The 27,027-nt window shown below is 40.3% G+C and overlaps 1 protein-coding gene across 1 annotated transcript in view; it reads right to left on the reverse strand.

Moving 5' to 3' along the window:
• Positions 1-25,438, reverse strand: part of LOC306849916 (membrane-associated guanylate kinase, WW and PDZ domain-containing protein 1-like) — a gene marked incomplete at its 5' end in the record, with an annotated part of 43,636 nt that extends 18,198 nt beyond the window's left edge. Inside the window, 11 exons of the mRNA XM_079385300.1 lie at positions 1,193-1,385; positions 1,672-1,763; positions 4,418-4,679; positions 8,270-8,304; positions 19,351-19,965; positions 20,937-21,122; positions 21,215-21,334; positions 24,472-24,575; positions 24,879-24,936; positions 25,214-25,276; positions 25,426-25,438. Of these exons, the coding sequence (XP_079241426.1) occupies positions 1,193-1,385; positions 1,672-1,763; positions 4,418-4,679; positions 8,270-8,304; positions 19,351-19,965; positions 20,937-21,122; positions 21,215-21,334; positions 24,472-24,575; positions 24,879-24,936; positions 25,214-25,276; positions 25,426-25,438 (1,741 nt within the window). The remainder of the gene's footprint in view (positions 1-1,192; positions 1,386-1,671; positions 1,764-4,417; positions 4,680-8,269; positions 8,305-19,350; positions 19,966-20,936; positions 21,123-21,214; positions 21,335-24,471; positions 24,576-24,878; positions 24,937-25,213; positions 25,277-25,425) is intronic.
• Between the last annotated feature and the right edge of the window lie 1,589 nt (positions 25,439-27,027).

The raw sequence follows: 27,027 nt of genomic DNA on the forward strand, positions 1-27,027 counted from the left end.
AGGGTCAGTTCACCCAAAAATGTAAATTCTGTCATTAATTACTCACCCTCATGTCGTTCCAAACGCGTAAGACCTTCGTTCATCTTCTGAACACAAATATATTTTTGATGAAACCCAAGAGCTCTCTGACCCTCCATAGACAGCTCTTCTGAGTCAGCTGTGCCACACAGATAAGTAGTTTTCGCTCAAATCAAAGTGTACACAACGTAGAAAACCTATCTGAGTGGCGCAGCTGACACAGAAGAGCATACGCTGCTTAACTATGTGTGTTCATACGTAGGCTATCATTTTATGTCACATCTTTGCATGATGTGAGCTTCTTTCCCAGCATCTCAGTAATAAAAGTGTTCATATTTAATATGTGCACATTACCATGAAGTGCAGCATTTACAGTACGGTGCTTGCCAGAGGTCTAAGAGAATTTAAGAACGTTTGTAAAGATCTCTTTGATCTCGCTGAACTCTAATGTGGCAATGAAATTACCACACAACCTTGTTTTCTCAATATTCCAGAGTTGAAATGTTAATGTGTTTAAATAATGTGATTGACTTAGATTACAAAATGTGTAAATACTACTCTCAATATGAACACGCATCATAGCATTTCAGATTTCAACACAGATAGTAATGCTCTTGGGTTTGTTGCTTTGGGCCTTTGCTTACTCCTGAAGCCATTTTTTTTAAGTTATGCTTCAGTAACTAAATAAGTCCAAATAATAATAATAATACATGATGATGCATTTCAGCAGTCATCAACATCATAAATCCTCCTTTTTTATATTTTATTTTTTTAACTGAATGAATGAATGAATGATGCATTTATATAGCGCTTTACAATCAAATGTACATTTATAACACTATGCTTTGTATTATATTACCTTTGCATCAAATTACAAAAAAACTAGTTAACGCTAATGCAAGGGTGTTTCAGAGCGTCTACGGTAAATATTGCATTGTTCTCTCTACTGTTATCAGTCTCTCTCTATTTTTTGAAAGTTGTGAAAACATTATCATTAAGTGTTTCTTTTGCTGTTTGAACCCTGGAAATGTGAGGAAGGTCCATAGGATTTTCAGCATGTTATGCTGTAGTGTTATAAGTGATGAAATATTAAATAGAAATACATATGAAAAGAACTATTAAATGAACTACAATGAAAATCAAACTAGAAAAGGAGATGGCAGTGCAGGCGTACCTCCGTAAGCGGTCTTGCGGCGGACGGTGAGGTTGACGTGACCCTGTTTAGCCGCCTGCTGCATGAGCTGCACCACCAGCTGGTGAGACTTCCCCACCACCGCCGTGCCATCCACACAGATGAGCTCGTCTCCGGAGCGCAGACGGCCGTCCTCATCCGCTGAGCCGTACTTCACTATGTGCCCTATGTAGATCTGCCATGCATTTCATGTGAAGAACACTGGTAAGAGGACAGCTCTTGCAGGCTGCAGACTGTGACATAAGCCAATTCAGGTAAATCATTGCCTCGCTGTGTTTCTCTGATACCGGGACCCTGTCCTTCATATCACGCTTCACACACTGGAGGTGAAGCCTGCACATAGCAGCTGTCTCCATTCAAATCAATGCAGCAGTGATTGGGACAGACTTGCAGTATCAGCTCTCTCTTACATACAGTTGTTGGAAGGATGCATGTGTATTTGAGTGTGTTCTCTGACTCACCGGTTCTCCGGGTTCATTTCCCCCCAGGATCCGGAAGCCGAAGCCTGTGTCTTTCCTCCAGAGGAAAATGTCTAGTTCTTGAGAGTCTGGTACTGAAAAAAATGAACAAATCTGTTTACTTGCTAGCATGCCTCTATGTTACAAAGGAGATACACTGATTGCAATGCAGATATATTACAGACAAGTTTATAAGACTTCTATTGTCAAAAAGCACACATACTTTTACCAAAGCTCAGTTTTGTCAATGATAAATTCTTAATACAAAATGAACACACCTGTTCTATAGATAGCACTAGGATTCTACAGTTATTGTATTGTAAAGACTGCAGATGGGTGAGGTGTCTAATGCTGTTCCCCTGCCTGTTCCCACACTGACTGTCAGACGAAGCCTCGGCCAAGCAGTAAGTATGAGCAGAATGCTCACCTCACCACACAGGGAGCAACATAATGTTAACCACAGACGCTTAGCATGGAGCATTTAATTGGCCCGTTCACACAGTTCATTTCAGAGGTCTGGATCTGCCAAGTTCACTCCGTGTGGAGCATTTAACAGGCCTGGCTGGGAACTGGCACTATGAGCGGGAGGCATCAGGAGTCGCCCAATAGTCTGGCACCAAACCGGCCTGTGAGCACATGGACATCTACTCAGGTTCATCCTAAAATCAAACTGACATAACCGTCCAAACTACAGGCATACACATTAGATATAACAGAGGCGGGGGTACAAATGAATGCAATATATATGTCCTCTGTAGGGCACCAGGATGCAGTGTGCTTACATTGAGTCTTCCTCTTCAAATACTCTAGAACCACGTGTAACTGCTGAGAATAGATAGTATTTTAAATACAATTATTTAGTATATATTAGTGCTGTCAAACGATTAATCGCATCCAAAATAAACGCTTTTGTTTATAGAATATATGTGTGTGTGCTGGGTATATTCATTATGTATATATAAATACACACACATGCATGTATATATTTAAGAAAAAGAAAAAGTTGTTTATATATTAAATATATTTTAAATTATTTTAACATAAAAATATACATGTAAATATTTTCAAAATATATACTGTATGTGTGTGTATTTATATATACATAATGAATATACCCAGCACACACACATATATTCTGTAAACAAAAGCGTTTATTTTGGATGCGATTAATCGTTTGACAGCACTAATATATATATATATATATATGCAGATAATACTAAGGTTTATTGCTCAGCCCCTTCTGAGCAACATTGGCAGAGTACAAATGTTTGAGTATTATTATTGATTATTATTATTAACACACTACGTTTTGGTTCACACATTAAGTATTTGAGAAAAAACAAAATGTAAGAAAAAGTTAGGGTTTTAGTTTACAAATAAGTCATGTTTTTCATGTGAGGAAAAAATGAGTGTCGTCAACTTTTCTACCGGTCCTGGATTCTGGGGATGTAGTCTACCAGCATGCCCCTCTGACCTTCTCCTCTCCTCGGATGCTCTGAGATTTATAACTGATTCTAAATGTTCAGCTCATCATTGTGAACTATACACAAGATTGGCATGGCCTTCTGTGAGCGTTCAGAGAAAATGCATTGGTATCTGTTGATTTATACAGCCATAATGGGTTATTTGCCATTGCATCTCTGTTATTTCCTTCAAAGGGCTTCATCTGGCCATTACTCTTTATGTTCTCAATCAAATTATAATCTTTGTGTGCCCTTTATCAGAACTGAGCTTGATAAAACCTCTTTTTAATTATGCTGCCATTTCAGATTGGAAGCTTCTCCAAAAGTTACAAAACTTGGCCTTGTTTTAAGTTATTACATAATCTAGAGAGCGAGTTAGTGGTGCGTAATTGTTTTTAATAGGTTATATGTTGGTTTTTGTATTGAATGTTGTAACTTTGTTGTTTATTTTGTATATGCAAACTTGACATCTATCTTGGCAAGGACACTCCTGAAAAAGAGAAGTTAATCTTTTTTCCTGGTTAAATAAAGGTAATATATGTGTCCCTGCAGCACAGAAGCAGTCATGAGTAACACAGGTATATCTGTAGCAATAGCCAACATTGTATGGGTCAAAATTATACATTTCTCTTTTATGACAAAAATCATTAGGATATTAAGATCATGTTCCATCAAGATATTTAGTAAGTTTCCTACCATAAATATATCAAAACTTTAAAGGAGATTTTCTCAATATTTAGATTTTTTTGCTCCCTCAGGCAAAGTATTTGGTCTTCAGTTTTCTTCTGCATTGATCATCTGTTTCCTAATCGATCTGTCTACTAAACATGCCATTGCATACTTGCATATAATTGCTTGCTTTTTTGTAAGTTGCTTTGGATAAAAGCGTCTACTAAATAAATACACTTTAAAGGTTAAAATAGGTCATATCGTTATTTTGGCATAACGTTGATTCAAATGAAAGTGTAAAACAAGAGTGGTGTGATACTTTCGCTGGTATCGTACCATGAGATATAATGTATCGTGACGGCTCTAATACAAAGTGTTATTTCTGCGTAACAGAATTTGTTGTGAGACTCTATTTTGAATCCGACTGTACACGATCAGCTTCTAGTTCAAAATGATGAATATGATAAGTGTTTCTGGAAAAGAAACCTGGATCTTAAGATAAATTGAACTGAATTGAAGTGTGTAGCTGTAACACACATGCGAGAGAAGAGCGTGCTAGCATGTCACTTTACAGTAGTTGCTTGCTTAAACAAAAACAGGCCCAGCAGGCTACTCACCCCGGTTCTCGTACATGCTCCTGGACTGCGCCCAGATCTTGAAGGGGTCTGGTTTCTTCTGGAGCGTCCCATTGGCTGCAGAGGTGTCAAAGGCGGGCAGGACGGGCAGCGGCTGGGTGGGAGGAGGCGGCATCGGCGGAGGGCCCCCCAGGGTGTCAGGGGGCACGATGGGCCCCGGGCGGCCGGGCGAGTCGGTGTGTGTGCTGCGGTGACTGCATATACTGTGCTGAGAGCTGCCCTGACTGTCCTTCCTTTCCAACTGCTGGGAGACACAGAGATTTACAGGTTAAGGCCATTGCACACCGAGTCCGAAATTTTGGCACGTTGAAAAATAAATACGACCTCCTGCTGTGTCAATCACATTTACACACGGCCTCTGAAACTTTCGACCGTCATAAAAAAGATATAGATTTTAGATTAGATTATCTGCATTTTTCGCATCCGTAGCAAGCATTTTCAGAGGTGTTTTTACAATTCAGAGCCACCATACAAGCGAACGCCAAAATCCAGAATGGCGATTGTCAAGTTCATCGTCGTCTTCTTCATCTTTGCACACCAAATTCACAGAAATTGGTGGTCTTCTTTTTAATATGTGGCTCTAGTATCGCTAGAATGAATCTCTACCCACTCTCATGTTATTTCACACTAGCATGAGTGTTTTTTCCACAGTGGAACATACAGGGTGCTGCCACACCGCCGATGACAAACCCCTCCCAGTACTACAGTAAAGTAGTTTATATAAAGCCTTCTGAAGCCATATGACACCTTATATGAGAAACAGATCAGAAATTAAGGTGTTCACAGACAGTTGCCTGTCGCAGTGGAGAATCTCATTCACGCTTGTGGTTTTTAGACGTCACACAGTGTTTGTTGTCAATTAAGTCAAACCGGGGGGTGTGTCTAAAGCAGCAAACATGTGCGGAGCTTGCGGGGGGCCTGCCCCCTCCCCTAACGATTAAAAGATTTGACCAAATATTTGTTCATTAATAATGTTTTCAACTCAAAAGTAAATATTCACATAATGTAGTTTTTTAAAATATATTTTAAATGGTTATTTTGTAAAAAAAAAAATCTGACAATCTAACTTACTAATGGCTTCTCCAATATCATTTTGCATAAGAAGTTGTCGTGTGACGAATCTGGCAGACACTAGCCTGCTTGCCTGTTGCATGGCTTACATGGATATATAGCTTTTTACAACATAAAACAACTGCAGTGGAATCTGGACCTAACCAAAATACCAATACCAAAAACCTTGAGGACTCCAGACCAGACACCTCATAAAGGTGATCTGTAGCAGCTCAGTGTTTTACATCTACGTCAGGAAAAGGGCTATTTACATCCAACTGTAATTTAATGCACACAGAATAAAATCAGAATATAAACTGCTTGATCGGCCATTTTCAGTAAGATTTAACGTTACTAAATATCTTTGTGTGCCTGCTTTTGTGTGTTTAACTAGAATCATGACCAACAGACATCTGTTTAAAAGCAGTGGGTAATTCACTCGCTGATTTGCTTAAAGTGTACGATTCTGTTGGCAAACATGTTTACAGTGCATAATATTTGATGTGTTTATTGGTAGCACAGCAAAAATAGACAGCGCAGCTTTTACAAGTAATTTACGTGCACTGTATCTGGCTACCATAGCAACCTCACACGCCAATCATAGTAAAACCGCTTAAATGGTACACAGTGTGTAAATCTGTACGTTTACTACAAAAATGCTAAATGTATTTAAAAATTTGACTGAGTAAATCGACTGTCTTGGTTTGGCCCCCCAAGCTCAGACGTCACCTGTGGTGCTAATGTACTCTATCATTGACAGACTGATGGCAGATACATTTCTATTGATGAGGCACTGCTGCCACTGCTCAATGAGCACCTGACGACAAAACTCTTAATCAGCCAAATCCATGTATTGTTCTGATTGTGGATGAGTGATTGAGAGATAATGGGTTTGACCTAGAAAGAAAGAATAATATGCGTAGAGAGGAAGAAAATTCAATTTGGTGCAAGTGAGGGGATAGAATGAGAAACTAACAAAAAAGAGGCCAGGCCTAAAAATAGACAGTTCATAGAGAGAATGGATAGACAGGAGACAACACAATCCCACAGAGTCGATACGATGAGTGTGTGCCAACAATTCAAGCACATGCCTCTCATTCAGAAACTACACACACACACACTCACAGACACACACACACACACACACACACACACACACACTCACTCACTCACTCACAGACACACACACACACACACACACTCACACACACACACACACACACACACACACTCACACACACACACACACACAGTGCAAAGAGTTTGCTGCAAAGCCAATACTTGTCTTGATTTGATACATTATTCACATTTCTTATTATATATTTATAATCTCATTCACCTGACATGATAATGCTTATTAAATGCTAATAACAATTAGATTATTACACTCCCAGATAAAAACATGAGTGGAGTTGTTTGATGCTACTGTTGCTTCTTCCACCCTGCTGGAGTGTTGGCTGTCAGCTCGTTGTTGTGCGGTGGCTATGCTGTGGTGCTGTTTATAGTGCAGTGCTATTGGGATACAGGGGTACATGGGGTGGATGCAGGGCGTAATTACATTCACAACAGCAGCAAAGTGAAGAGCTAAGCAAGCAGAAACAATCAGGAAGCATGGTCATTTTTTGACATATCACTTTTCAATGCAATGTAGTATTATTGCCAAGATATTGCAGAAAACACTATGCTGCGCTTTTATGTCAGCTTTTTATTATATGATAACAGTTTGAGACAGAACGTTTTTGTAACTTCTTGCCAGCATGCTCCAATGACGATCTGTGTTTATAGACTGGACAAACATCTAACACCGGTTCCTGACCAGACGTGGCGTGACAAGATTCCAGCGACAAGCAATTTGTCTGTCCAGACCACACGCAACACGGCTACGCGATGTGACAGAATCAATCAAATATCACAGCCAATCAGAAGTGCATGTGGGCGGAGCTTCTCTGTAAATGCACAGCACTCCCAACCAACTGGATTAATCTAATTCATGAATATTGTATGAGCAAATTATATTTGAACTCACATTAGCCACTTTTAACTCCTAATACCTAAGATTATTACTGTCATAGTTCGTATGTTGTTGTTCCAGCCGCAGAGTTGCAAAAATACAGTAGAAACCGTTTCTCAAATACAATCCCCTGTCGTTGTCGTGGCAGGTTAGCACACACATTTGGATTACCAAGGAAAAGATACCCTTATCGTGTGTCGTGTTGTGCATGGTCTAACAATGGATTGAATGGTCAAGGAAGAGTTAAAAAAGTGTTTGACATCAAATGGCAAACAGATTAAAAAGCCAACTGTGAAAGGGGATCTAAGGCAAGATGGCCAGTGAATTTACCAACAGGGGACCCACCGCTCTGCACATTTTGTGTCTCCCTCATTTAACAGCCCTGATTCAGATCATCAGCTCGTTAGGAGAGACTACTTGAACTGAACTCAGTGTGTCAGATAAGAGAGACGCTGAGTCTCCAAGAACCACTGTACTAAATGATTCTTTAATCCTGGGATTACCAATCTTTTGGGTGGTTTTCCCACCAATACCACAACTTACATCTTAAATGCATTGTTTGAAATTGCTGTGTTATACATTTTTCTAAACAGGCATTCATTCTCAAGTGAGGAAGGTTTGTTACTTCAAGTGCACAGACCTACAATGTCCATTTACACATATCAGCTCAACAGATAGACACAGATGAGACACAAAGATGAAAACAATTTGATTGCAACAGACTGTCTATTTTGATAGAAATGAGGTGAGAAATGAAAGGGAAGTTGTCTTACCAGCACTTTGGGGCTTCTCTTAGGCTGCAGGACTCCTGTGAGACAGCGGCAGAGAGAAAGAGAAATCATCACCCTCATATCACACACACGGCTCCTCATATCAGAGCAGAGCCTCTGTCTGTGCGCTGGAGTGCATGTGTGTGTGTGCTCATGCATCAGCTGCTGCTGAGGATCCTGCTCCACCCACCCACGAGTGTGTGTGTGCATCTCTGATTCACACACATGCACACACACACACACGATAATCCAGTGAGACTCATGTCACACATCTTCTACATGCTGCGAATGAATATAAAGAGTGTAAAATCATGCAATATTTACACACATGAATCTATGTTTATGTCTATATTTAATCAGCATTCATGAAATTCATGTGGTTTAAAAAGAATAAATGTATTTGAATTTGTTTTCTACCCAGAGAGTTTTAAAAGCAAGCATGTCATAGAATTGGCATTTCTTCATGCTTTAACCTTAATCAATAGTCTCACAATTAGCAACCCAAACCTGTCATTAGATCACAATCTAAGATCCTGTATAATGTGGGCAGGTGTATTATTTATCATGCACAGTATTCCAGCAGAATGTCTTGTGTTGTGACACACAATATTTTGGAGTATTTTTTAATTTGATGTTGATTTGATGTAATGAAGTCAAGTCTGTTTCAGTCAGATCACTGCCTGAATGTCTGCAGCAGTATAAAACTGGCGATTCATAATCACAGTTTTTAATGCATTGATAAACGGATTCATGGCTGGTGTGGTTCTCCACCTGGAATTTGGCTAATACATTTTAATATTTTTTTCTACATGAAGCTGAAATGAGATTGACTGATGGCCTCAACAGAAGCATAAAGCATTGCTTCATAAGCTTGAAGCTCATGGTAGTTCAGTCTTTATGTGAATTCATTATGAAGGAAAGGAGTGGGATTTTTCTTGGAGTGCTTTCAGTCTCTCCTCCCTATTTTTAGCGTAAGAGTGGCGCGGTTGTTTTACACGTGAACGTGTGCTGCTCCTGGAGTCAGTCGCTTCCAGTTATTTCAGCTGTCCAATAGTTCATTATGCTGCAAACTGCCATTTCTCATCATATTAATTCAAAGTATTGTCATAATTTTATTTTCAGTGATTTACAGTTTCCTGCACTCATTCTAGTTATTCCCTATAGTGGCTAACGGATCCTGTGCATTCACAGAAATAGCTCAGCTCTACTAACAATCAAATATGTTTGTTTATTATCTACATTACCCTCACTTCATCCGTTTCCTTGGATTTATTGTTATTATTATTATTGCATTCTGGGATTGTATTCTCAGCAAAAGATATGTGTCGCATTAGACTTTGAGCCAAACAAGCTCTCACTAACCGATTTATACTTTGTGTCAGGAATGCACACGAGGACTTATGATGGATTCTACAGAACGTGTGCTTTACATGGTACAAAAATATACCCTCATAATGATAACAAAAGCATAGAAATTCCAGCTGATTTCTGATAGTCTCTGTATCAGCTTTCTGTTTGTTCTCCATCTCACTGGAAATAATCTGAGTATCGTCATGGAAACAAACGAAGGCATGATACTGAAATTCATGGCATTGCACAGATCTTAACGTGTGTGTGTGAGAGAGTGTCAGTGTTTGAGTGTGTGTGTGTGCGCCTGTTCCATAGGCGTAATGTTTTTTTCTGCTGTAAACACTGTATTTTCTATCCTCTTCCTCTAAACCTCTTCCTCTAAACCAGGTCTCAAAAAAGTTGGCACGGGGGCAACAAAGGGCTAAAAAAGCAAGACATTTTGAAAAGATTCAGCTGGGAGAACATCTAGCAACTAATTAAATTAATTGACATCAGGGCCCGTATTCATAAAGATTCTAAGAATCCTCTCAGAGAGTTCTTATTTTAGCTTTAAAATACATAACTATGAGTCTTAGCTTAAGAGTGATTCAGGACCAATCTGAGAGCAACTCGATCTAATGTGTAGCGTCTTATTTATTTATTTAGTCATTTAGCAGACGCTTTTATCCACAGCGACTTACAAATGAGGACATAAGAAGCAATCAAAACCAACAAAAGAGCAACAACGTGCAAGTGCTATAACAAGTCTTGGTTAGCCTAACGCAGTACAGATAATTATTATTATTATTGTTATTTTTAATAAAAAGACATAGATAAAATACAATTAGAATAGATAGTGCTAGAGTTAGAGGGTCAAGTAAAGATGAAACAGATGAGTTTTTAGCCGTTTCTTGAAGATTGGTAAGGATTCAGCTGCTGGGATCGAGTTGGGCAGGTCATTCCACCAGATGGGAACAGTTAATGAAAAAGTCCTTGAAAGTGTTTTTGTGTGTCTTTGGGATGGTACAATAATGCGTCGTTCACTTGAAGAACGCAGGCTTCTAGAGGTCATATAAGTCTGAAGTAATGAATTTAGGTAAAGGGGTGCAGAGCCAGTGGTGGTTCTGTAGGCAAACATTAAAGCCTTGAATTTAATGCGAGCAGCTATTGGTAGCCAGTGCAGATTGATGAACAGAGGTGTGACGTGCATTCTTATCGGCTCATTAAAGATTAATCTTGCAGCGGCATTTTGGATTAATTGTAGAGGTTTAATAGAATTGGCTGGAAGACCTGCCAAGAGAGCATTGCAATAGTCAAGTCTGGACAGTCTTATTAACTCACTGTCATGCATTGTGTGCAACACATTTCTTCTTCTCCCTCTTCATGTTTCGTCCATTTTCTCCACTGCTAAAGAAACTCTTAAGCCCCTTAAAAGTCCTCGTCCGTACTCCTAACAATTTTGGACCTTAAGACCTCTTTTAGGGTTAAGATGCTTTCTGAATTACTTTTTTCTTAACTAGGATCTTTTCTGTTGGATTGTTTTGTTGGATGCCCGTGGTCTTCCGGCCCTCAGACGACACTGCATCACTCATCAGCATGATTCTGTCATTGACATCACTAAATGGGCCCAGGAATACTTCCAGAAACCACTGTCGGTAAACACAATACACCGTGCCATCTGCAGATGCCAACTAAAGCTCTATCACGCAAAAAAGGAAGCCATATGTGAACATGGTCCAGAAGCGCCATCATGTCCTGTGGGCCAAGGCTCATTTAAAATGGACTGTTTCAAAGTGGAAAAGTGTTCTATGGTCAGACGAGTACAAATTTGACATTCTTGTTGGAAATCACGGACGCCGTGTCCTCCAGGCTAAAGAGGAGGGAGACCTTCCAGCATGTTATCAGCGTTCAGTTCAGAAGCCAGCATCTCTGATGGTATGGGGGTGCATAAGTGCATACGGTATGGGCAGCTTGCATGTTTTGGAAGGCACTATGAATGCTGAAAGGTATTCTATATATGTTGGTACTTTTTGAACATCTCCAGCACATTTTAAAAATACCGTGATAATACTGATAACCATGATCATTTTGGTCACTACAATCGTGATGAGAAATTTAGTGCCTTATTATACTAATTGTATTCATTTAGTAAGACATTAAGATTATTGATAAGACATTTCTCAGGCAGTAAAGGTGGCTCTTTCAGGTGAATTTGGTTTGGTCTTGGTCTCAACACACTCTGGTCTTGGTCTGGGTTTAGGTGGTCTTGACAACAACCCTACCCCTCATTTTTAGATTCTCAAAACACTTCTTTCTGTTTGATTTATAAGCTTGTTTCCTCATGGGAACCAAAAAATGTTAAAATTTACTGCTATTACTATACTTGTGGGGAAATTTGGTCATCACGTAATGAATACCAGCACACACACACACAACTCTGAATATGGACAGAAATATGACAGAAGGCATACTTCTGTTCAGTCCTCCACTCTGCTAGATATCTGCTTAATGATCACAGCTGACAGGCGTTTATAGACTTTGACAAACATAAGCAAGTGTGTGCTATCAGTGAAATCAATGCAAAGCTGATTGTGAATATAGATGAGTGGCATGTTTCTGCCACAATGATTCCCAGAACTGATGTACGGTTTGTACAGTATATTTGGACAGACACTGACGCATGACAACAACAGAAAATATACTGTTTTATGGCTGGAGTCTGAGTAGGGCTGGGTATCGCGTTCGATACTTTTTAGGCACCGACCGAATTGCCTCGATACCACCGAGTATCGAAAAACGTCTTGTCGTTCGGTACCAAATTTCGATACCTAAGGGGTTAATCTCATCACCGTCAGTGAGCCAATAATCCTGCAGCACTAGGTGTGTTTGACTAGAAACGGCGACGTGCTGATTGATCAGTGTTTGACATCCGCGAGAGCGTTTCGAAAGCGCACGGAGCAGTCTGCTCTCTATATCGCGCAGTTTGTTTGCTATACACAGACTGAAGCTCGCGGTCATTTCAGCGTCTGCCGCCTCACTACATGAGGACATAAACACATGAACAACATCTCCAGAACTGCTGTGAGAGTCAATTAATGAGCATTTTACCGTTTGATTCGAGGAAAACTAGCGTCATATCATATACACACAGAACTGTAAAGGTATTCCAGGCAACCCGTCAAAATAAAAGTTCGGTTTAACTCGGAAGACACTGCGGCAGAAATATATTAATATTGTTCAGCAGACAGTACATACTGCTACTACTAGGCTACTATTAAAATTATTAAAACTTTTTTTTTTTTTAGTAATGATCACACAACAGTTATTCCATGTTTTAATTTTAATAGTAACCCCCCTTTGTTTGCCAAAATAAATAAACTTTGATTTTCAATAATTTAAAGATAGATTAAATTAATGTTTTATGTCTTCATTTGAAAACCAGATACAGAACACAGAATTTCTGAGGAAAAATAAAACATTTCATAAGGCTATTTTAAGAATAAATTTAAATAAACTTAGTTGTTTTTATGCATTCAAATAATTAGACATACTACACCAGAATTTAATAACAATAAAACATGTGGTGAAAGAAAATAAAACACCCACTTATGAAAGTGGATGAAGATTTTAAATTTCTTGAAGTCTTTAACAACCTAGAAGTGATGATGTGTTTTAAAATGAACACGCACTAATGTAAACGTAGCCTAACAGATGGTTAAACTGAAAACAATTTGAACTTTATTAAAATTATTTATTTATTTATTGTGTTGGATATATTTTGTTCCTTTGTGCAGTGGCTCAGGAGATGAGGCTTTGAGTCTGTATAAATATCAACAAGCTAAAAAAAATAGTTTTTTAAGATAATGTAATCTTATTAATGGTATCGAAAAAAGTATCGTTCAGGAACCGGCATCGAACTCAAGGTATCGGTATCGAAAATTTTTGAACGATACCCAGCCCTAAGTCTGAGTGAGTCCAGCAGAGCCCAGAAAGGCAATCAGATTTAAATTATTCAAAACGCCAGTTGTAAACTGTAAATCTGCAAAATGTGAAATATTTTCACAATATAATTGCATGTTATTTTATATTTAGTAAAGCCTAAACAAGCAATTTCTCATAAAAATATTTACTGTACACATAGGCCAGTTTTACTAACAGCTTGCGCCAGCGCAAACCATCTTTTGGCATTAAAATAGTACTGTCAGGTGGTACTAAAGACTAGGGGTGGCACGGTACACAGATGTCACGGTTCGGTACGTACCTCGGTTCGGGGGTCACGGTTCGATACAATTTCGGTACAACAGGGAAAAAAAGACATCTACTTTGCTCAGTTTCTTTTATTTTGATGTGAAAATGCTAAATATTATTACATGTTATATATATAAAATCTGTTTTGTTTTCATTGTGAGTGTACACAAATAAAAGCAGACCTTTAACTACAAGCAACAGCACAAATAAAAATACAATAGAGTAAAGATACAAATAAAATAATCAGTGATTTTCAGGGGGTTTTTTAGGTACAGAAATTGAAGTACGATTAAAGTAATCAAAGGTAAAACAGCATTGCATATTTGACTGTATAAATTAAAGATTACTCTTTATTAAAGTTACAAAAGCGATTCAATCAAGAGCAGTGAGTGATTTCTTTGTTGTTGCTGTTTATTTAATATTAACTGTCACTTTAAGAGAAAGCACTGATACTGTACGCCCAGCCGGCTATGTCTGCTATAGGATACTTACCAAGACGGGCATTTTGACAGAATTTTGTGTGAATTTATCCATTAAAACACAATACTTCAGAGAGAGCTTCATATTTGCGCGCGTTCTGAGGCGCAGGTTTGCACGCTTCTGATGAGCGCACGCACAAATCTTCTCACTGCGCGCGCGAGCTCGCGTCCTCTGGCTCTTAAATATTTGAGCTGGCAAAGCTTACATGACTTTAGTCTAAACACCGATATCAACGTGTGCTGTTCAGGTCTCACCTGTGCGCGCGCTATCAGCACCCGGGTGATGACGGAATAAATGCTCATATTCCAGCATACGCACTCGCATTGAACAAGAGTGAATGATTTGTCCACTTATTTTTTACTTTTTCTTTCTCATCGCTGTTGTTATAATGTACTGGGAAGCCAGAATGCGCATCCATTAACAGAAACATACATTAGCCGAACCCTATTTGTTTTACGTGTTATTTATAACAAACCACATGCGTTGTCAGAATTCAGTTGAACCGCGGTCCTAGCGCGTGCCGAACCGTGTGTGGAGAACCGTGCGGTTCGGTTTTTTTCCGCGAACCGTGCCACCCCTACTAAAGACGCACAGTGAAGAATTAGCGCTGAAAAGGCGTGGACAGTTATTTTTGCGCCTGACATTATTGAATATGCATTTGTAGGAATTTCTGGGCGGAGATTATTCAAATGAATCACACAACGAGATTTACTAACGTTTGCGCTCGTCAAATTACTGGTATTTGCGCCATTATATAACACCCCAAAAAAGTATGTCTTAAAATATTTTGCGCTTGAAATGGCTGCATTTGTTGCTGCGAGGAGGCACAGAGTGCGTGGTATAAGGGAGAGGATTTTTTCCACATGTATTAATTTATTTGGAATGCCAGAAGAACACATTATCCAAATCCGAACATATCCTTACGCTAAATAGCGCTGCGCTTGGTAAATTGCGTTGGTCATTATGTAAATGAGATGTTGCATCTGTGTTCTTTCATTTGCGCGTTGTCAGTAAAGAAACTTAGAAACCCATTGGTGCCGTTTTGAAATTGCGTTCTTGTGGTAAGTTGCCCTGTTTAGTAAAACGGGCCCATAGTCCATGAGACTAATAACTAATAATAATAATAATAATAATAATAATAATAATAATAATATGTAGAAACTGGTGAAAAAGCCTCTGAATGGCCGCTGCGTTCAGACATGCCTGCAATTAGCAACAACGCTCAATGCTGCAAAAACACACTGCGAGTAGTTCTATTACTCAATCATACAAATATGTGTCCCTGGAGCTCAAAAGCAGTCATAAGTAGCACAGGTATATTTGTAGCAATAGCCAACAATTCATTGTATGGGTCAAAATTATCCATTTTCTTTTATGCCAAAAATCTTTAAGGATATTAAGTAAACATTATGTTGCATGAACATATTTTGTAAATTTCCTACCGTAAATATATCAAAACTTAATTTTTGATTAGTAATATGCATTGCTAAGAACTTCATTTGAACAACTTTAAAAGCTATTTTCTCAATATTTTTATTGAGGACTAAATAAATGGCGCCGATGATGGCAGCTACTGTGCGCGTTGCTCCTCAGTGTTCGTATTGTTTTTGTTTGTTTTTCCTGTTTTTTGTTTTTCAGATAAGATCAGTTTTACCAGGGATGACCTGCTGAACATTCAGCAGAACACACCACAAAATCTTTTACCGGATTTTGATTTTTCGGACGTTTTGCTGGACATTGTAGTTGGCGGAGCCGTAGCTCTGGTCAAACGCTACAGGAGGCGCAGACGGGGGAAGCGAGCCGGAGTGCTGGAGTGCTCGTGAAGCTTCGTCAGTGCGGATTTAGAACGGCGTTGCCTAGCATCAATCTGGCGAATCTCCGCTCTCTACCCAACAAAATGGACAAACGCCTTCTGCTCTCCCGGACAAACAAGGACTTTTCTAACTCTGCTGCTCTGTGTTTCACGGAAACCTGGCTGAATGGCGATATACCGGACAGCGTGCTACATCTGCCTAATTACCAGCTGATAAGAGCAGATCGGGACGCAGAATCAACAGGGAAATCGCGCGGCGGCGAGACGTGCTTTTACATCAATGAGAGGTGGTGTACAGATGTAACTGTGTTAAAGAAGATGTGCTGTTCAGATCTAGAAACGCTCTTCATTAACTGCAAACCGTTCTATTCGCTGCGGGAGTTCTGCTCGTTCATTCTCGTGAGTGTCTACATTCCACCGCAAGCGCACGTGAGCACAGCTTTACAGAAACTCGCTGATATGATCACAGAGAGTGAGCAACAACACCCGGACTCTGTTTTAATCATTCTCAGAGACTTTAATAAAGCGAATCTCTCCCGCGAACTGCCAAAATACAGACAGCACATCACATGTCCCACCAGAGACAGTAATATATTGGATCACTGTTACACAACAATAAAGGATTCATATCACTCTGTTCCACGAGCAGCTTTAGGACTCTCTGATCACTGTTTGGTTCATCTTATTCCGACTTACAGGCAGAAACTTAAGTCTGCAAAGCCTGTATTAAGATCTGTTAAAAGATGGACTAATGAAACAGAACGGGATCTACAAGCCTGTTTCGACCTCACTGATTGGTCTGTTTTTGAAGCCGCTGCAAATGATCTGGACGAGCTCACAGAGACTGTAACATCATATATCAGTTTCTGTGAGGATATGTGCATTCCTAACAGGACTCATCTAATCTACAACAATGACAAACCATGGTTCACTGCCAAACTCGGACAGCTCTGTCAGGCCAAAGAAGATGCTTACAGAAAGGGGGATAAAGTCTTGTACAAACAGGCCAAATACACACTGGAAAAGGAGATCAGAGTGGCAAAGAGGAATTATTCTGACAAGCTCAGGAAAAAAATTATCTTCCAGTGATCCTGCTTCAGTGTGGATAGGAATGAAGGATATCACCAGTTACAAGTCACCATCCCCAAGCACTCTGGAGAATCAACACCTGGAAGACCACCTGAACGAGTTTTGTCGTTTTGAAAGATCACCCCACACCCGCCCTGAACACCCCTCCACACAACCATTCACACCTCCAGCAACCCCTCTCTCCCCAACACCTACAATTCAAATCAGTGAAGAAGATGTGTGCCAGGTCTTCAGAAAGAACCAAAGAAGGAAAGCACCAGGCCCAGATGGTGTGTCACCAGCCTGTCTGAAAATCTGTGCTGTCCAGCTGGCCCCCATCTTCACACAGATCTTCAATAGATCACTGGAGCTGTGTGAAGTCCCCTCATGCTTCAAACGCTCCACCATCATCCCCGTCCCAAAGAAACCCAAAATTACTGGACTTAATGACTACAGACCTGTGGCCCTAACGTCTGTAGCCATGAAATCATTTGAAAGACTGATTTTGGCTTATCTGAAGGATATCACTGGACCCTTACTGGACCCCCTGCAGTTTGCCTACAGAGCAAACAGGTCTGTGGATGATGCAGTCAACATGGGACTGCACTTCACCCTGTAGCATCTGGACAGACCAGGGACTTATGTGAGGATCCAGTTTGTGGACTTCAGCTCCGCTTTTAACACCATCATCACGGAAACCCTTCAGAATAAACTAACCCAGCTCTCCGCCCCCACATCCGTCTGCCAGTGGATCAACAGCTTCCTGACAGACAGACAGCAGCTAGTAAGGCTGGGTAAATTCACATCCAGCACTCGTACCATCAGCACTGGAGCTCCTCAGGGCTGCATTCTCTCCCCACTGCTCTTCTCTCTCTACACCAACGACTGCATATCTAAAGACCCCTCTGTCAAGCTCCTGAAGTTTGCAGACGACACCACACTGATCGGCCTCATCCAGGACGGTGACGAGTCTGCTTACAGTCAGGAGGTTAAGGAGCTGGTTGTCTGGTGCAGTCTCAACAACCTGGAGCTTAACACGCTCAAAACTGTGGAGATGATCGTGGACTTCAGGAGAAACCCCCCTGCTCTCCCCCCACTCACCATCATGAACAGCACTGTGACTGCAGTGGAGTCATTCAGATTCCTGGGCACCACCATCTCTCAGGACCTGAAGTGGGATATTCACATAGACTCCATTGTCAGGAAAGCCCAGCAGCGGTTGTACTTTCTTCGCCAGCTGAGGAAGTTCAACCTGTCACAAGACTTCCTGAAACAGTTCTACTCTGCCATCATTGAATCCATCCTCTGCACCTCAATAACTGTCTGGTTCAGCTCAGCTACCAAATCTGACCTCAGAAGACTACAGAGGGTAGTCCGGACTGCTGAGCGAATCATTGGTACAACCCTCCCCACTCTCCAAGAACTGTACTCATCCAGAGTGAGCAAAAGGGCTGGTAAAATCACTCTGGACCCCTCACATCCAGCACACTCCCTCTTTGAACTGTTACCGTCTGGTCGACGCTACAGAGCTCTGAGCACCAGAACAACCAGACACAGGAACAGTTTCTTCCCTCAGGCAATTCATCTTATGAACACTCAACAATAAACGTGGAACACACAACTATAATACACTATCCATTCACCACACTCACTAATTTTATCTTTATTTTCTCATTTCTAATTTGCACATACTTGACCTGTACATACATAGTTGTCTATATTATATATTGTGTTTTTGCTGTTTTGCACATTGCCTTTTGGTTAATTGTTGTTATTCTTTTATTATCTGTGTCCTGTCCTGCTGCTGTCTTTCTGTTGCACTGTGAAGCTTCTGTCACTACAACAAAGTCCTTGTATGTGTAAACATACTTGGCCAATAAAGCTCATTCTGATATTTACATTTTTTTGCACCCTCAGATTCCAGATTTTCAAATAGTTGCATCTCAGCCAAATATTGTCCTATCCTAACAAATCATACATCATCTGAAAGCTGAATAAATAATATTTCCATTGATGTATAATATATAAGGTGACATATTGTACATTTTGCAGTTTTCTCGACCGGACTGTGTTCAGTCCTAACTGGAGCGGAGCAGCTCGCCGCTGGTCAGTAAAGCAGGTTCTCTGTGGGAATTCATGCGCTCACCTCTTTGCACCAGTAGAGTAACTTCGCTCCCTCGCGGACATTTGCTGAGGAGATCCACGATATGGTTGTGGCCCATGCCCTGCACGCTCCTCTTGTTGACCTCGAGCAGGATGTCGCCCTCCTTCAGCCCTCGGCAGCGTGGGTAATCCACCACCTGCTTCACCTTCTGCCCTCCGCCTGCCAGACTGTCTGTGATGGTGAAGCCCAAGCCCTTGTCACCCTTCTCGATGTGGACCGTGATCAGCTCAGGCTGCGTGGCTATGGAGGATGCCAGCGTGACCACGTCGCTGGCGTAAGCCGGGCCCCTCAGAGCACTGTCTGGGGCTGGGCCGAACGAGACAGGCTCAGGGGCCCCAGGGCCGCCACCGCCGGACCCCAGGCCGGGCATAGCCTCAAAGCCCTCCTGACTGTTCACTATGATGGGCTCTTTGTCCAGGATGGCCACTGAGGTCACCAGGCTGGTGTTGGGGTCGTCAGGGTCGAAGGGCAGAGGGTAGCCGCGGCACAGCTCCAGCTGGACCATGGAGCCGATGGGGATGGACTGGAATATCTTCACCACCTGAGCGTGAGTGTATCCCAGCACGATCGTGTCGTTCACGCTGACGATGACGTCGCCTGAGACACACACACACACGTTAGAGACAGCCTCAGCGCTATACTTATGATTTTTTTTGTAAGCTATTTTCTCAGGATGGCAGTGGTGACAGGAATAGTAACAAAAAAAAAAAAGAAAAAGAAAATGTTATTTTTATTATTATCAATAATAGCAATGTGTACATACTGGATCTGCTTATATTATTATTATTACTTTTTATTACCACTACTGTTATTATTATTTGTTTATACACATTTTCTCTTTTCACATGTATTAGAAGGCTGGGGAGTATTGTTGCACAACACATTGCATGTTTGGTTTTGGTATATTCCTTCTGTTTTTCTGCGGTCTTCTGTTATGTTGTCTACTTTTAAAAAAATTAATAAAAAATAAAAAACGTGACGTGCCATTAAGTTTATTGATGTCTTAATACAACACTGATTGCATCAGTTTCAGGCCTCCAAAACCTTTTTGGGCAAAGACTAAAAATTGTTGTTTTAACCAAATATTTTCTGTTGCTGAAATTGATGCATCACAGTCTAATCGTTCCTCTGAACAAGTTCCCTTTAGCGATTAACCGATTAGCAAACTCTTTGTAAATCCCTTGTTTTGGAGGTGTGAGGCTGATATACTGAACCAAATGTTTTTTGACATAGTTTACTTCAAAGTCAGTCCTTTACTCTTCAGGTATCATTCAGGACGGGTTACAGAAGAAAGGGGCATAAAATGCTGCACAGGGACGATTAGCTAAAATGATTCACTTCAAGTGAAACACAAACTGCATTTCTTAACCAGATTCTACTCACATTTAATGCAAAAGTGATGCCACACAACAGAACTCAACAGAAATTTTGTAATTTGATATGCAGTTTGTGTGAAGCACTCTCTAGTTTTGGATGATTAATATGTAAGAAGGGCGGAGCTTCGATTTCAGTGTGGGTGGGGCTAAAGAAGCGCATGCTCAGATGAACATGGAAGAGAAAGTCCGGACCTGTTTCCATTTTTCCGTCCACAGCGGCTGGTCCGTCCAGCACCAGACTCTTGATCTGCAGGAATTCGTCCGGTTCATCTCCGCCGACCACAGTGAACCCGAAGCCTCGCCGGCTCTTCAGCAGCTTAGTGCTTATGAAGGAGCCCTTGAGTTCGGCTGGATTACGGGTAAAGAACGGCTTTCCTCCTGCTCACACACACACATACACACACAGAGTTATCCATTATTCAGACGTGTCATTATAAATAATTATTGAGTCAGTGTGAGTGAAGTCTCACGCCTGGGGCCCGGGGCCTGAGGGGCCGACGGAATGCTCTGAGGGTCTCTGTATGTCTCCAGATGACTGGGCACATAAGAGCCAATCGTAGCGCCGGCGGACGAGTGCTCCTCTATCCATTCTAACACAAACAACAACACAACCAGAACAGAAGGGAACATTAAATAAAAAACTATAAAAATCATTAAGAAGCACTACTTCAATGTTCAATGGGAAAAGAAAAATTTAACTTTTTACTACACACACACACACACACACATTACATATATTGGCATTTCTCAAATAATGTGATGGGCAGTTTTTTTTTTTCAGTTAAATTGATATTTTCATTCAGCAAGGACACATTAAATCGACCAAAAATAACAGTAAATACATTAATAATCAGAAAATTACAATGATTTCTGAAGGATCATGTGACACTGAAGTTTGGAGTAACGATGCTGAAAATTCAGCTTTAAATTTAAATACATTTTAAATAAATTACATTTTAGAATATATTCACATTGAAAACAGTGATTTTAAATTGTAATATTTCAGAATATTACACTTTTTAATGTAATATCAAATAAGTGTAGCCTTAGTGAGCATAAGAATCAATTCAAAAGAATAAGAAATAACAGATATATTTGAAATGATTTTGTGATTTAGGGTCTTGTCAATTCATTTGATGCTTACACTTTATTCTGATTGTTCACTTTAGTCATTCTACTAACTATCAGTAACTTTATAATCTCAACCAGCAGTCGTTAGAGTATTTACCGCCTGCTTCAGATCTTTATTTTGATGGATATTCAGCTGACTGTAAGTCACTTTGTTATAAGTATGTCCATTTATCCTACTAACCCTAACACTAACCTCACAGTCCACATGAGAGTTAGTTGACATGCTGTTGCAAAGTTACTTACAGTTAGAAGAAAGTCTAGAGTAGAGATTGATCTAGAAAGATGATCGATTGCTTCTGTCTGTCGTGCTGCTGAGAGGTTTGAGATTGTAGCTCTGTGTAGCTTCGCTTTTTTTCTGTTGAATCTCTATCTTACTTTCACCCTCTGTTGTTTAAAGTGATAATATATAACTTAAATTCCCACCATATTTCTGGTATTATCTATCAAACTAATTTGATCGTTCACTTTTTAAAACCGCTAGCGTTCGTTATCCGGTTAGCTTGTCACTGTAAATACTGCTTTGGTTCGACTAGCTCAGCGAGTTCTGTACATTGTCCGGTTCCAGTAGATCCCGTGCAGCAGGGCAGCTGGGTGACTGTAAGGCGGCCTAGTCGCGGGTCAAAACACCGCTCTTCTTTTCCGGTCAGAACATCAAACAGGTTCTCCCCACTCAGTGAAGCACCCACTGAGAAACCTGATGAAAGTGCTCTGGTTATTGACGATTCTATTGTACGGAACGTAAACAAAGGAATATTCATCCTTATTACGACATTATTGTTTCGCTGGACTAAAAGTGCTCGCTGGGATGTTGTTCTGTGGACCCTTACCTCTCTAACTAAACTGGGATTTCAGCAGTGGACGCGTTTGTGGCTCGTTATTACAATGATAAAGGTACGTACTGCTTTTTTACTCTGCCTGTTTTGATGTGTACTGCTTACACAAATGTAGCAAATACATTCCTTATAAGCTTTCCATCGAAAAACAGCGATCTGTCGTCGATGCTTGAGGCTTAGACCTTCAGAATGATATATAGTTTGTCAAGATTAATGATATTCTTTCACGTTAAATTCATTCATAAACATTAAACTAGTGGGGAAAAAAACGCTTCAGTGCGCCGTCGCTCTGGTGAACGTTAACAGGTTAAACATCGTATACATTTTAAGATCTTGCTAATTACCTATAAGGCCCTGAATGGTTTGGCACCTCAGTATTTGAGTGAGCTCTTATCGCATTATAGTCCTTCACGTCCGCTGCGATCTCAAAACTCTGGCCATTTGATAATACCTAGAATATCACAATCAACTGCCGGCGGAGATCCTTTTCCTATTTAGCACCCAAACTCTGGAACAATCTACCTAACACTGTTCGGGAGGCAGACACACTCTGTTAGTTTAAATCTAGATTAAAGACCCATCTCTTTAACCTGGCTTACACATAACACACTATCACATTTCTATAATTCAAATCTGTTAAAGGATTGTTAGGCTGCATTAATTAGGTTAACCGGAACCGGGAACACTTCTCAAAACACCTGATGTACTTGTTACATTGTTAGAAGAATGACATCTACGCTAATATTAGTCTGTTTCTTTATTCAGAGGTCACCGTAGCCACCCAGATCCAGACTGTATCCAGATCAGATGGTGGATCAGCACCTAGAGATGACCTCTACAGCCAGGACACCTAGATGAGCCCCAGAGACTGACCCCCAGTGAAGACCCTGTCTCCAAGACAGCCATCGGGACAAGACCACAGGAACCAGATGAGTCCTTTGCACAATCTGATTCTGCTTTAGTCTAGATTTAAACTGCTGATTTTGTCTGGCCAGAGGAGAATGACACTATTTCTACAAACTATTTCCCGTCTAAATACTGTAAAGCTGATATAAAGCCACCCAGCTTCATATCAAGCCGATGTAAAGCTGCTTTGACACAATTTGCATTGTTAAAAGCGCTATACAAATAATATTCACTTGATTTGACTAGAGCAGAAATAGGAAAGGAAAAGGAAAGTCGAAATTAGCAATTGAGTAGAAATTTATATAAAGTGTAACCCATTTGATATATGTGACACTGGACCACAAAACCAGTCATAAGGGTCAATTTTTGGAAATCACATCATCTGAATAAATAATATTTCCATTGATGTATGGTTTGTTAGGATCGGATAATATTTGTCTGAGATACAACTATTAGAAAATCTGGAATCTGAGGGAGCAAAAAAATCTAAATATTGAGAAAATCTCCTTTAAAGTTGTTCAAATGAAGTTCTTCGCAATGCATATTACTAATCAAAAATGAAGTTTTGATACATTTACGGTAGGAAATTTACAAAATATCTTCATGGAACACGATCTTTACTTAATATCCTAATGATTTTTGGTATAAAAGAAAAATTTATAATTTTGACTATTGCTACAAATATACCTGTGCTACTTATGACTGCTTTTGTGCTCCAGGGTCACATATGTAATCAAATTACACAACGCTCACAGTGCTACGGAAGTAAATACTACAGCATTACACAGGTAATAGTGTATATCAGTTTTTGGTGGTGTTTCACTCTCTGTTCTAGTTGACTCTGAAGTGATCCGCACCTCTGATGTAGCGTCCGTCCTCCGGCGACTGCTGTGCATCCAGCTGCTTCTGCCGCCGAGCCTCCAGAACCGGGTTCTCGTACTGCGTCTTACGGTTAATGTGACTGAGACACAGAGACACAACTGGTCAGCATCAGCATCTTCAGACGGATCCAAGCTCTGCTGATTATAATTCTCTACACTAAACCATACAGTGCCTGAAGCTATCTGAAATGTGCCGTGATCCCGTGTGTTTTGTTACTGAATGATTCCTACAGTAATTGTTTTCAAAAAGATCAAGCTGATAAACCTAATACAGCAGTGTTGAACAGAATAAAGTCCGGGCCCTACATTCACACACACTGGGAGTTTCTGTAATTCAGTCAGTGACCTGGACTGATTGTGAGATGGAGGGATCTTACACTTACTCAACATAATAGACTCCATACACCGGGTCGTTGATCTTCTCCCAGCCAGGAGGCAGTTCTGACCACAAACACAGACAAATCAAGAGTCACTGAGCAAAGAGATGACAGCTATGTGCTCTTGGAGTTTAGTAAGTATTGAGAAAGATCATTCAGCACTGTCACACTTTTTTGGTAGTTTGAGAAGCAGCATTACATTCACTCTCTATCTCACAGAATATCTCAGTACTAAAGACCTGACAAGTGGCGTCTTGCTACTGAAAACACACACACACACACACACACACACTCATACTGCATGCAGAGAGAATCATGCTAATAATATTTAATAATCAAACCTGGCACAGGCGATAGGAGAGAGGTACAGAGATCATTGTCCAGCTCTTCTGTATGTACACCCTCTTCTCCAAGACAAGAACAAACAGACAACTGTGAATATTTGATGATCAGTGACAGAATAAGAGTGCAGAATTATCATGATCAGTGTGCTGCTTGCATGCAGTTCCTCAAATGATGAACACACAAGCGCTTATTTGGATCAATTCATTACCTTCAAAAATCATAATATTTTTACATTTATGTCCATACATTTTAAACTGTCTTCAGCTTTGCTGTTTTTCTATGACTGAGAATGTGGAGTGGGGGGTTGTGGGTAATAAATGAGTGTCTCTATTTGTTTCTCTGTTTCTGTCACGGGATTAACTAGGAATGACAGAAGCTTCAGTCTGGATCCAACCCTTAAATGATCTGAGACGACCGAACACCTGAGAAAAGATAATGCCAACCCCTCAGAGGACCTCAGAGGATGCCAACACTTAGACAACATACAGAATTACCAAATTGTGCCATAAGTTAAATATATTAAGGTTCTGCAATATATAAATATATTGTGGAAACTTAATTTCCTGTAGAGCTGCTTTGCAACGATTGTATCGTAAAAAGCGCTATACAAATAAACTTGAAACTAGTCAAAAGTCCTGACCTGAATCCTATTGAGATGCTGTGGCATGACCTTAAAAAGGCGGTTCATGCTCGAAAACCCTCCAATGTGTCTCAATTACAACAATTCTGCCAAGATGAGTGGGCCAATATTCCTCCACAGCGCTGTAACAGACTCATTGCAAGTTATCGCAAACGCTTGATTGCAGCTGTTGCTGCTAAGGGTGGCCCAACCAGTTATTAGGTTTAGGGGGCAAGCACTTTTTCACACAGGGCCATGTGGGTTTGGATTTTCCCTTCATAATAAAAAACCTCATTCAAAAATGCATGTTGTGTTTACTTGTTATCTTTGATTATTATTTAAATTTGTTTGATGATCTGAAACATTAAAGTGTGACAAACATGCTAAAAAATCAGAAAGGGGGCCAACACTTTTTCACACCACTTGCATGCTAAACAAAATTGGGCCCAATACTGAACCCTGAGGAACTCCCTGTCAAACAGGCCCGGTATCAGTTCTATAATTTCCCATGCTAACAAACTGGGCACGATTGGTTAAATAAGATTGAAACCAAGCAAGAACAGTTCCAGAGAGACCCAGCCAACTAGACAGTCTGTTAAGCAAAACAGAGTGGCATATGGTGTCAAAAGCGGCAAGACCAATATACTGCTTGTCCCTGAATCAACTGCAATAAGAAGATCATTTATAACCCTCACTAAAGCAGTTTCAGTACTATGCCCTTTCCTGAAACCTGACTGAAAAGGTTCAAGAGAACTAGGTAATTGTTTAACTGAGTGGCCACAACACGCTCCAAAACCTTAGCCAGAAATGGAAGGTTAGAAGTTGGCCTGTAGTTAGAGAAATCAGATACATCACTGCCAGTCAGGCTTTTTGGGGACTGGGGTAATGGCAGGAACAACTCCAGAACTCAGTCATAAATTCACAATTGAAATGATACGAGGACAAACAGACTCAAGACAGTTCTGAATGACTGAACAAGGAAGTGGATCGAATGTATTATTAATAGTGTTCATAGACTCAACTGTACTTGCAATAAAGTCAATTCCAACCATTTCAAAATTCAAAAGAGTTGTGATTGGAGGATTTAGAGGCTGAATATCAACAAACTCCACTGAGGTACTAGGGATTAACGAACAGTATATGCTCTCAATCTTGCCAGTGAAGTAACTGAGAAACTTATTACACTGATCA

The sequence above is a fragment of the Barbus barbus genome (genome assembly GCF_936440315.1).
Source record: "Barbus barbus genome assembly, chromosome: 29".
NCBI classification, from domain to species: domain Eukaryota; kingdom Metazoa; phylum Chordata; class Actinopteri; order Cypriniformes; family Cyprinidae; genus Barbus; species Barbus barbus.